Genomic DNA, 12,898 nt, shown 5'->3' on the forward strand with positions numbered 1-12,898 from the left:
AGAAGTAAGCAAATCATCGGCCAGAGCGTCAGGTGTGCGCTCCAAGAGCGAAACAAGACGGGTGGGGCTAAAGTTAAGAGGGTGTGAATGATGCTGAATGGGTGTAGACAAAAAAGAGCTCTTCACTAGATATCAAAACATTCAAAGGCGATTTGTTCTCAAAAGTGAGTTTACAAGTTTATCAACTTTCAAAGCAGAATTACTTTCCCATTGTTCCTCAAATGCAGTGTATGATATACCATTTTGTAGCTATGAGTCTCTACTTTTATCCAATGTAAAAAACACCATTTCACGGCAGCCTAGAACCTCCACATACGGTTTCGTCACCTGCGGGATTGTCTGAGACCAGCCACCCAGACAGCTGATGAAACTGAGGAGTATTTCTGTCTATAATAAAGCCCTTTTGTGGAGGAAAAACATTATGATTGGCTGGGCCTGGCTCCCCAGTGGGTGGGCCTATTCCCTCCCAGGCCCACCCATGGCTGCGCCCCTGCCCAGTCATGTGAAATCCATATATAAATGCCTATAGAATTTATTTAAATTGACTGGTTTCCTTATATAAACTGTAACTCAGTAAAATCATTGAAATTGTTGCGTTTATATTTTTCTTCAGTAGACAATGCAGACAGACAGGTGGATAACCAGTTAAGACACACACCTTTACCTTTATTTTGAGGGCAGATTCACTGTGTGTGTGGGACTTGGACAGCTTCCTCATGATCTCCACCCCACTGACCGTTCCAGATTTGTCTCCTGTGGGCGGGGGGCGGCTGCATGCTCCCTCCAGCAGCATGGTGTGTTCACTCACTGTGGCTGGACAGCATTTACAACATGATATAACCCATTGGACCAACATACTGCATGCATTGTCATCCCCATCATCAAATTCATTAACATGTGAGGGGACTTTTCAGTACAATTGTTTTGATAAAGTCTCTATCGTATTCATTTACCAGAATATTCATCATAAATAAAAACACTCAGGGCAAAGGTTCCTACCTGCGTCGAACTCGAACTCGGCCCCGTCGGCGCTGGTGTCACTCTGCAGCGCAGCTCCGTTGTCCAGGCCCTGGACCTGGTAGGTCTGCTGCAGGGGGGTCTCCTTGGGTTTGGGCAGCTGGTTGGGCCTCATCAGGCCGATGGCCTTGAAGCCTTGGGTCACCACAATAAACTTCATCCACTGACGGGCCAGAGCCACCAGACCCTTTTTCAGGGTCACCAGGGCAGGCAGCCCGTCATTCTAAAGAGGACAAGATGAGATGGGTTAAATGGATAATTAGGAGTTGGGTTAAATGGATAATTAGGAGTTAACTTAGGGTAGATCCATGAGAGCTACTTCCAGCCCAGCACTAACAAACCTGATTCAGGCAATCATGGCACAGACTGAAGTTCTCAAGCCTTTAAATGCAAACACACACGTCTCACCATAGTGGCCTCCTCTATCACTGCGTAGTCAGCCTGCTGTAGGTAGCGATGCAGGATGTTACACAGCAGACAAGAGGGGTTCTCATGGAGGTAGCGTGCTCGCTTGGTCACCCTGTTGTACTTGCTCCGGAAGGGGATGTGGATACTCTTTTTCTGTAGAGAACAAAGGAAAGAAAAGGGAATGTGTCTCATACACAGTGCATTCGGAAAGTATTCAGACCCCTTTTTCCACATTTTGTTACGTTACAGCCTTATTCTAAAATGTATTTTTTATTTTATTTTATTTTTTAAATCTTCATCAATGTACACACAATACCCCATAATGACAAAGCAAAAACAGGTTATTAGAATGTTAGCAAATGTATAAAAATGTAAAACAGAAATCCCTTATCTACATAAGTAATCAGATTTCAATCAGACTTGAAATTGAGCTCAGGTGCATCCTGTTTCCATTGATCATACTTGAGATGTTTCAACAACTTGATTGGAGTCCACCTGTGGTAAATTCAATTGATTGGATATGATTTGGAAAGGCACACATCTGTCTATATAAAGGTCCCAAAGCTGACAGTGCATGTCAGAGCAAAAACCAAGCCATGAGGTCGAAGGGCCGTAGAGCTCTGACACAGGATTGTGTAGAGGCACAGATCTGGGGAAGGGTACCAGAAAATGTCTGCAGCATTGAAGGTCCCCAAGAACACAGTGGCCTCCATCATTCTTAAATGGAAAAAGTTTGGAACCACCAAGATTCGCCCAGCCAAACTGAGAAATCGGGGGAGAAGGGCCTTGGTTAGGGAGGTTACCAAGAAACCGATGGTCACATTGACAGAGCTCCAGAGTTCCTCTGTGGAGATGGGAGAACCTTCCAAAAGTACAACCATCTCTGCAGCACTCCACCAATCAGGCCTTTATGGTAGAGTGGCCAGATGGAAGCCACTCCTCAGTAAAAGGCACATGACAGCCCGCTTGGAGTTTGCCAAAAGGCACCTGAAGGACTCTCAGACCATGAGAAACAAGGATCTCTGGTCTGATGAAACCAAGACTGATCTCTTTGGCATGAATGCCAAGCGTCACATCTGCAGGAAACCTGGCACCATCCCTACGGTGAAGCATGGTGGTGGAAGCATCATACTGTGGGGATGTTTTCCAGCGGCAGGGACTGGGTGACTTGTCAGGATCGAGGGAAAGATGAACGGAGCAAAGTATAGAGAGATCCTTGATGAAAACCTGCTCCAGAGTGCTCAGACTGGGGTGAAGATTCACCTTTCAATAGGACAATGACCCTAAGCACACAGCCAAAACGCAGGAGTGGATTCGGGACAAGTCTCAATGTCCTTGAGTGGCCCAGCCAGAGCCCGGACTTGAACCCGATCGAACATCTCTGCAGAGACCTGAAAATAGCTGTGCAGCTTGAGAGAATCTGCAGAGAAGAATGGGAGAAACTCCCCAAATACAGGTGTGATAAGCTTGTAAAGTCATACCCAAGAAGACTTGAGGCTGTAATCGCTGCCAAAGGTGCTTCAACAAAGTACTGAGTAAAGGGTCTGAATACATACAGTGCCTTGCAAAAGTATTCATCCCCCTTGGCGTTTTTCCTATTTTGTTGCATTACAACCTTAAATAGATTTTGATTTTATGTAATAGACATACACAAAATAGTGAAACGAAAAAAATAACTTGTTTAAAAAAAATTCAACAAAATCAAAAACGGAAAAGTGGTGCGTGATTATGTATTCACCACTTTTGCTATGAAGCCCCTAAATAAGATCTGGTGCAACCAATTACCTTCAGAAGTAACATAATTAGTTAAATAAAGTCCACCTGTGTGCAATCTAAGTGTCACATGATCTGTCACATGATCTCAGTAAAAATATACAGTGGGGAGAACAAGTATTTGATACACTGCCGATTTTGCAGGTTTTCCTACTTCATAGGTACACTACTTTTCCTACTTCATAGGTACACTACTTTTCCTACTTCATAGGTACACTACAACTGTGAGAGACGGAATCTAAAACAAAAATCCAGAAAATCACATTGTAGGATTTTTAAGTAATTCATTTGCATTTTATTGCATGACATAAGTATTTGATACATCAGAAAAGCAGAACTTAATATTTGGTACAGAAACCTTTGTTTGCAATTACAGAGATCATACGTTTCCTGTAGTTCTTGACCAGGTTTGCACACACTGCAGCAGGGATTTTGGCCCACTCCTCCATGCAGACCTTCTCCAGACCCTTCAGGTTTCGGGGCTGTCGCTGGGTAATACGGACTTTCAGCTCCCTCCAAAGATTTTCTATTGGGTTCAGGTCTGGAAACTGGCTAGGCCACTCCAGGACATTGAGATGCTTCTTACGGAGCCACTCCTTAGTTGCCCTGGCTGTGTGTTTCGGGTCGTTGTCATGCTGGAAGACCCAGCCACAACCCATCTTCAATGCTCTTACTGAGGGAAGGAGGTTGTTGGCCAAAATCTTGCGATACATGGCCCCATCCATCCTCCCCTCAATACGGTGCAGTCGTCCTGTCCCCTTTGCAGAAAAGCATTCCCCAAAGAATGATGTTTCCACCTCCATGCTTCACGGTTGGGATGGTGTTCTTGGGGTTGTACTCATCCTTCTTCTTCCTCCAAACACGGCGAGTGGAGTTTACCCCAAAAAGCTCTATTTTTGTCTCATCAGACCACATGACCTTCTCCCATTCCTCCTCTGGATCATCCAGATGGTCATTGGCAAACTTCAGACGGGCCTGGACATGCGCTGGCTTGAGCAGGAGTACCTTGCGTGCGCTGCAATATTTTAATCCATGACGGCGTAGTGTGTTACTAATGGTTTTCTTTGAGACTGTGGTCCCAGCTCTCTTCAGGTCATTGACCAGGTCCTGCCGTGTAGTTCTGGGCTGATCCCTCACCTTCCTCATGATCGTTGATGCCCCACGAGGTGAGATCTTGCATGGAGCCCCAGACCGAGGGTGATTGACCGTCATCTTGAACTTCTTCCATTTTCTAATAATTGCGCCAACAGTAGTTGCCTTCTCACCAAGCTGCTTGCCTATTGTCCTGTAGCCCATCCCAGCCTTGTGCAGGTCTACAATTTTATCCCTGATGTCCTTACACAGCTCTCTGGTCTTGGCCATTGTGGAGAGGTTGGAGTCTGTTTGATTGAGTGTGTGGACAGGTGTCTTTTATACAGGTAACGAGTTCAAACAGGTGCAGTTAATACAGGTAATGAGTGGAGAACAGGAGGGCTTCTTAAAGAAAAACTAACAGGTCTGTGAGAGCCGGAATTCTTACTGGTTGGTAGGTGATCAAATACTTATGTCATGCAATAAAATGCAAATGAATTACTTAAAAATCATACAATGTGATTTTCTGGATTTTTGTTTTAGATTCCGTCTCTCACAGTTGAAGTGTACCTATGATAAAAATTACAGACCTCTACATGCTTTGTAAGTAGGAAAACCTGCAAAATCGGCAGTGTGTCAAATACTTGTTCTCCCCAACACCACTAAGCAAGGGGTACCACCAAGCAAGCGGCACCATGAAGACCAAGGAGCTCTCCAAGAGGTCAGGGAAAAAGTTGTGGATAAGTACAGATCAGGGATGGGTTATAAAAAAAAACATCTGAAACTTTTTACATCCCACTGAGCACCATTAAATCCATTATTAAAAAATGGAAAGAATATGGCACCACAACAAACCTGCCAAGAGAGGGCCACCCACAAAACTCACGGACCAGGCAAGGAGGGCATTAATCAGAGGCAACAAAGAGACCAAAGATAACCCTGAAGGAGCTGTAAAGCTCCACAGCGGAGATTGGAGTATCTGTCCATAAAATCACTTTAAGCGGTACACTCCACAGAGCTGGGCTTTACGGAAGAGTGTCCAGAAAAAAGCCATTGCTTAAAGAAAAAAATAAGCAAACACGTTTGGTGTTCGAAAAAAAAAGGCATGTGGGAGACTCCCCAAAGATATGGAAGATGGTAATCTTGTCAGATGAGACTAAAAAATGTAGCTTTTTGGCCATCAAGGAAAACGCTATGTCTGGCACAAACCCAACACCTCTCATCACCCCGAGAACATCATCCCCACAGTGAAGCATGATGGTGACAGCATCATGCTGTGGGGATGTTTTTTTACCGGCAGGGACTGGGAAACTGGTCAGAATTGAAGGAATGATGGATGGCGCTAAATACAGTCTTCCAGAGATTTGAGACTGGGACGGGGGTTCATCTTCCAGCAGGACAATGACCCTAAGCATACTGTTAAAGCAACACTCGAGTGGTTTAAGGGAAACAAAGCCCAGACCTCAATCCAATTGAGAATCTGTGGTATGACTTAAAGATAGCTGTACACCAGCGGAACCCATCCAACTTGAAGGAGCTGGAGCAGTTTTGCCTTGAAGAATGGGCAAAAATCCCAGTGGCTAGATGTGCCAAGCTTATAGAGACATACCCCAAGAGACTTGCAGCTGTAATTGCTGCAATTGCTGGCTCTACAAAGTATTGACTTTGGGGGGGGGAATAGTTATGCACGCTCAAGTAATATTTTTTGTGTATCTTATTTCTTGTTTGTTTCATGATAAAAAATAATTAGCATCTTCAAAGTGGTAGGCATGTTGTGTAAATCAAATAATACAAACCCCCCCAAAATCTATTTTAATTCCAGGTTTTAAGACAACAAAATAGGTAAAATGCCAAGGGGGTGAATACTTTCGCAAGCCACTGTTTGTAAATGTGTATATTTTGGGCATTTTTTATTATACATTTGCAAACATTTCTAAAAACCTGTTTTTGCTTTGTCATAATGGGGTATTGTGTGTGTATATTGAGGAGGATTTATTTTTTTCATCCATTTTAGAATAGGGCTGTAACGTAACAGAATGTGGAAAAAGTCAAGGGGTCTGAATACTTTCCGAATGCACTGCAGACTCAGAATTACCTTTATTTGCTAAATACATTTACATGTACCCTGAATTGACCTGGTAAAATGGTGCTGACAGCAATAGACAAAATATACAGACAGAATATAGACAGACAAAAATACACAATTACGTGAAAATATAGGATTATTAATGGATAAAATGCATTGGAGCCCTCAACCTGTGCAGTACTGACCTCCAAGGCTTCAGTCATGATGCAGCCCATGACAGCACACACTCTCAAGGTGCCCTCCATGTCCAGCTTACGCAGAGAAGACTTGAGCTGGTCGATGGGGACCAACCAGGCTCCGATCGCCGGTGTCGCTGTGCTCAGGAGATTCAGCTGCCTGGAGATGGCCTGGGAGGGGGAGCGAACGTTGGTTGGGGCAGCGAAGCTGAACCAGATCTCCTTGATGGTGAGCTTCATGCTGCTGGAGTCAGGGGGCGGGGGCATAGGGGGGAGGTCCTTCTTCAGGTCGTCAGACTCCACCCCTTCATCCTGCAAGAGCAATTGACACCACACAGAGGCCAATGAGAGGGGAGCAAGAGAGAGAAGCAAGTCTATATTTTGTCTGAACGCTTTCCGTTACTGAAATGAGGTTGGATCAAGTACAACAGTTGAAAGTGATGAGTTACCTGATCGTCAGAGTCTGCGTTTCCGTTGGCATCAGAGTTGGGGCTTGTGGCATCGTTAGGCAGGTTGTCATCAGATACATCAGTGCTGTAGCCGCTGCCCGTCTGAGAGCCTGATGAGCCATTGGATTTGAACATGCCAGTGTTCACGCCAGTACCCGACTGCCCCATCATGCCAAACGCACTGTACAGCACTGCACCCGACTGACGTCCGCCTGCACATATCCACACACAATCAGGCAAAAGTGTTACAGGGTTGGGGTTAATAACATCAATTCAATCAATTCAACTTTAATTCAGTCAATTCAAAGTTAATCTAAATGTGTATGTACAGTGCATATGCATATCTTTCGTAATGACAAATTACCTTTGACGGTGAGGTTCTCGATTCCGCACTCAAACATGATCCAGCCCCACTTCTCCAGGGAGGCGGCGGTGCGGACCAGGTCTGCAGCCGCGTAGTTCTCAGTCTCGTCCACAAGGGCAAACTCATCTATTTCCTCCAGACTGAACAGTACTTTGGACTTCTCAAAAGGGATGGCCGTGATGGCACATGTCCCTATGTCTTAACCACATGACAGGAAAAATGAGTAAATTTGAAAGTTTTGCTTCACAACTGGCTAACACATAATATTATATTAGGGCAGAAGTCTCTAACTCCAGTCATAGACAGCCTGCTGGGTGTGCAGGCTGGTGTTTCAAAAAACACATTGTAGAGCATTCAATAAAAAAAGAGCATATTCCCACCTTTGGAATCCAGGCCTCGTAGCTGGCAGTGGATGCGGTGGATGTTAAGCTTGGCAGCGATCTCCTTGCCCTTCTCAATGCCGGCGTTGGAGCGCAGTGAGCCTGAAGACTGTGGCTGCATCTTGGTGGCCGAGGCGTACTTCTCCAAGTTTACGGAGGGACGGCCGTGCTCTGCAGTGTTGGGTGTCTCCTCCACTATGCCCCTGTGGAGACAGACAAGAGGGTACGCACAGGGTGTAACTGTGTGTGTGTGCGTCTGTCTTAAGGAGACAGGTGCAGGCTGGTGGAAATGAGGTTACCTGTTCATGCGAAACTGTGTGACGATCCTGTCGAAGCAGAGAGCAACCAGAGAGACGTGTGTGATGTGGCTCTTACTGGAGCTGAAGGGAGAACATTCTTCTATAGAGGCCTGGAGCAGACACAGGTTCACCTGCACAGCCAGAGAGAAAGATTTTTGGGACATTAGAGATGCAACTCTAGGAATCAGCATTGAACTACAGTCGACTCCGGCTAATTTCACTTCAAATTAGTTTAAATTCTGTTTAAGTCCAATACACTTTTCCTGGCACAATTCCATGGCACAATTCCTACCTTAGGGATTGACACGTTAGCTTGAAGGCCCTTGATCTTCACGTTGTCTGGTTTGACCTTCAGGTCCGTTTGACCATGTGGCATGTTGAGGGAGCCTGTGGTACCCTCCGTCTTGGACAGCTTGTGCTCCTGCTTGGCTGAGCTCTATAATGGGGGAAACATTTCAAAACAAGACAATCTTAGGGTAAATCTAAAATTGCACTCTATTCCCTTTATGGGTCTTTCTATAAACTACGGTCCAGTGAGGAATTCCTACGCTGGACAACTTGTAACTGCTGTTAAGTTATTGATAATAATAAGTACATTTTTTTCATGTCACTAAATTAAGGTAAGATGGGATCATAGCTATATTCAATAAAATTCACGAGTTGATTTAAAATGTTGACCCTTTATCATGTTTGGTGACTTGATGGATTTGTCCAAAATCATGTGACATAAAACATACCTTTTCTGTCCTCACATTTATGGCAGCATACGTTGTCATTATATCATATATTAAGCATTATTCAGTTAAATTAGACATTTTACTTGAACACTGTAAGAATCTTGGATCTAGCTGTCGTACAGTTTTTTGTATAGAGATCTCAGAACTGCAGTGTAACTACGTAAAATTCCGTAACATTTCATGTCTCCGTATGTTACGGGGTGAATGCCCAAATCCAAAATAATAAATGCAATTGCAAAACCTTGATACTTAAAACCTAAATCAATACTGTCATTAATGTGGTTCTTCAATAATTATGCATAATACTTGTTGGATGCGCATTTGGTGTCCAGCTGATTAGTCACGCCATGATATATTCACATATCTGATCCAGGAAGGAATTTTTAGAAGAACAGTTAAGTGACGAACAGCTGTTGTGATAGAGCATGTGACGCAACAACAGCCCAAGTGCTGGAAAAAAGGTATTTGCAAAAAATATCCAGAATATTTTGGTGTCTGGTTTGTTATGCTGGTGAAGATAGTTGTGCCTGGATCCACGTTGGATCTAATATCCCTACCGAATTGATATTGATCATCTGTTGTTGTCTGCTTGATTTACAGCAGGGTCTCGTTAGATCTAACAGAGAAAGTATCAAGGTAATGTGTTCATGTTTTCTGTGCCTCGGATTGGACACAGAGTCTACTGTGTGCAATTGCGTAGGATAGACTATTGCGCAACACCGAACACTATTCCTATTAATTATTCTAGATATCATGACAACAAATGACATAGTCTAGTGGGCTTCTTCACAACATGATCTGGTAATGAAATAACATGACAAATACATTTTGTTTTCCATGTTACACCTGCAATTTTAAACAATACAAGCTTGAATTTGGAGCTCAGAAATTCAAGTATTGGAATAGGCCTACCAAGATTATCAGTAATTTCCTCACTTTGGTCCCCGAAAAGTTCTTATAATTATTGTAGCCAATTTGTAAGTTCTCCTGCTCACTTACATGCTGACCACACCGCTCGGGCGCATCAACAAGCATCTGCTTAACCCACTGCAAGTCCCGCCTCTTCCATCTTCTCATTGGTTTTTAGGAGCATATACCCACGTGGGTGATTGAAACTGAGGTCCACACTCCAGTCCAGTTGGTGGTGGTTATGCACCTTTAAGTTGGTTGCCAACTGCCATAAAGTCCAAAGAAGAGGGGTGAGTCGGTTGAGTCACTGACGTGATCTTCCTGTTTGGGTTGGCGCCCCCCCTTGGGTTGTGCCGTGGCGGAGATCTTTGTGGGCTATACTCGGCCTTGTCTCAGGATGGTAAGTTGGTGTTTGAAGATATCCCTCTAGTGGTGTGGGGGCTGTGCTTTGGCAAAGTGGGTGGGGTTATATCCCACCTGTTTGGCCCTGTCCGGGGGTATCATCGGATGGGGCCACAGTGTCTCCTGACCCCTCCTGCCTCAGCCTCCAGTATTTATGTTGCAGTAGTTTATGTGTCGGGGGGCTAGGGTCAGTTTGTTATATCTGGAGTACTTCTCCTGTCTTATCCGGTGTCCTGTGTGAATTTAAGTATGCTCTCTCTAATTCTCTCTTTCTTTCTCTCTCTCGGAGGACCTGAGCCCTAGGACCATGCCTCAGGACTACCTGGCATGATGACTCCATGCTGTCCCCAGTCCACCGTTTACTCCGGAGTTTACTCCGGAGGTGCTGACTTGCTGCACCCTCGACAACTACTGTGATTATTATTATTTGACCATGCTGGTCATTTATGAACATTTGAACATCTTGGCCATGTTCTGTTATAATCTCCACCCGGCACAGCCAGAAGAGGACTGGCCACCCCTCATAGCCTGGTTCCTCTCTAGGTTTCTTCCTAGGTTTTGGCATTTCTAGGGAGTTTTTCCTAGCCACCGTGCTTCTACACCTGCATTGCTTGCTGTTTGGGGTTTTAGGCTGGATTTCTGTACAGCACTTTGAGATATCAGCTGATGTAAGAAGGGCTATATAAATAAATTTGATTTGAAGAAGAAAAAGCCTGAAGGAGGAGAGATTACTAGAAACAAACTCGGTTTACCCTTTTATTTGTGGATTAATTGTCGGAGTAGAGGACCTTGTGCATTTCAGGTAAAATAACAACCCAATGTTTAAATCCCAGGACAAATTAGCTAGCAACAGCAAGCTAGCTAGCTAAATTGCCATAAATGTTTAATACTTTTCGACATCTAGTGTGGGTGGACAAAATCAACATGTTACAATTATCTGTGATTTCATTATTGATCAGTGTTGTTCTACTCTGTTGCAGTAAAACCACGTGTTGCGCTAAAACCACGTGCGGTTTTTATGAGGATGGAAACATCTAATGCTGGCTTCAACTTGGTTTTCCATACAAATCCTTCCATTAAAAAAGGAACTTTGCTTTTGGTCCCTTTCTCATAAATACATAAATGTCTCTTATAAATACAGCAATGGTGAGATTAATGCTACCGCTATTCATGACTTTATTATGTGTGCCTACACCAGCCATGCATGCATCCAATCTATTTAGTCAGGCAATGTCCACATTATTGTAAATCAAATCATATTTTAGGTGTAATAATAATTAGAATATCAATGTATTGGCAAGGCCTAACAAATACATTATTCTTAGTGGTAATGGCCTACTTTTTTGGACACTTTTTGCATGCTTTGTGCCAACATCTGCCAGGGATGCTGGCCCATGTTGACTCCAATGCTCCCACAGTTGTGTCAAGTTGTCTGGATGTCCTTTCGGTGGTGGACCATTCTTGATACACACGGGAAACTGTTGAGCGTGGAAAACCCCAGCAGCGCTGCAGTTCTTGACACACTCAAACCGGTGCGCCTGGCACCTACTACCTTGTTCCAGTGTTGTAGAGTCCAGTCTGGAGACCACATATTGGGTGTTGCTATTCTGGGATCCGCTTTTATTAAATAGTGGCCAGTCAAAACTCAGTTCACGCGCGACTTTGCTTATAAGAACATGTTTCACTAGACTCTGTAGGCTATGGGCTCTCCAACCATGTTCCAGGTGTCTTGGGCCTATAGGATATGTTTGAAGTGATTTGGCCATTTCAGTTGTAATACAAACCTTAGCAAAACATATAGGCCTATGGGCTAGGTCATATGATACACACAAATATGATTTGAAAGTCGCAAAAAAATTCACAGGTTATAATATTCTCACCATTCAGACTATTCTCAATCTAATCTTGTCTTTATATATACTAAACAATATGTGTGAAATTAGTTCTGATTTAGAATGGGCCATTATCATGCACCAGTCAGGAGACAGGAACAGGGTAAAAAAAAAAAAAAAAAAAAAGACATGACATGTATGCACTTGAATAGCAAATGGAGGATGCTTTTCCCACGGTTAATTTTCATGCCACTTCGGTTGTAAAGCGAAGCAATGTGCTTAATAATAGAAGGTTGAGAAATAAATATAGTAGGCCTCTCCCAGTGGTCACCAACCTTTTCTAAGTCAAGATCACTTTCGCAGTCAAAAAGCAAGCTGAGATCTACCGTTCTGATTTTTTTTTTTAAACACGTAACATTTAAAAAAAAACGTAACATTAAGCTAATAAAAACAGCTCTGTAAGTATGGGGTTTGAGCAGTAGGCCTAATACATTATCACAGCATATTGGCTATATGCCTGGCCTGGTAATTGTTCTTCTCAAACCATATTATATTTCAAAACTCAAGCTTTGATTACAAAATAGATCAGTTGGTGTAGCACTTGCTAGGCACAGCTGAACAATATTTTTAATCATTTGCAAATAATTCGCTTTTTTACACTAGGTCAAATCATGACGTCTGTGTTCTTCAGATCGGAAAGTCGGCGGTCTAGAAAGATGCCATAGTTTCTGACTTGGAATTCCGAGTTGGATGACCGTTCAAAACTAATGACCATCAGAGGCATCTGAGCACAGTTTTGAAGAAGCCTAGTTACCGTGACTGAACATTCACATGGAATTTGGCTGTGGTCATGACGCCTGACTGCCGGTGTGGCGGTAATACGGTCACCATAACAGCACTATGCATCTTAAGTTTTGCCAATTCACCATCTGAATGGCACACATACACAACCCATGTCTCAATTGTCTCAATGCTCAAAAATCCTTCTTTAACCT

At 43.6% G+C, this 12,898-nt stretch overlaps 1 protein-coding gene across 1 annotated transcript in view; it reads right to left on the reverse strand.

Annotated features, from left to right (window-relative positions):
• The window catches only part of LOC120060368 (transmembrane protein KIAA1109 homolog), a 145,935-nt gene that overhangs the window by 65,926 nt on the left and 67,111 nt on the right, over positions 1-12,898 (reverse strand). The window contains exons 33-41 of the mRNA XM_039009639.1: positions 8,316-8,459; positions 8,024-8,154; positions 7,725-7,927; positions 7,345-7,542; positions 6,981-7,192; positions 6,541-6,843; positions 1,426-1,578; positions 1,000-1,240; positions 665-813 (exon numbers count right to left, since the gene is read on the reverse strand). Coding sequence (XP_038865567.1) covers positions 665-813; positions 1,000-1,240; positions 1,426-1,578; positions 6,541-6,843; positions 6,981-7,192; positions 7,345-7,542; positions 7,725-7,927; positions 8,024-8,154; positions 8,316-8,459 — 1,734 coding nt within the window. The remainder of the gene's footprint in view (positions 1-664; positions 814-999; positions 1,241-1,425; positions 1,579-6,540; positions 6,844-6,980; positions 7,193-7,344; positions 7,543-7,724; positions 7,928-8,023; positions 8,155-8,315; positions 8,460-12,898) is intronic.

The sequence above is a fragment of the Salvelinus namaycush genome, chromosome 15 (assembly GCF_016432855.1).
Source record: "Salvelinus namaycush isolate Seneca chromosome 15, SaNama_1.0, whole genome shotgun sequence".
NCBI classification, from domain to species: domain Eukaryota; kingdom Metazoa; phylum Chordata; class Actinopteri; order Salmoniformes; family Salmonidae; genus Salvelinus; species Salvelinus namaycush.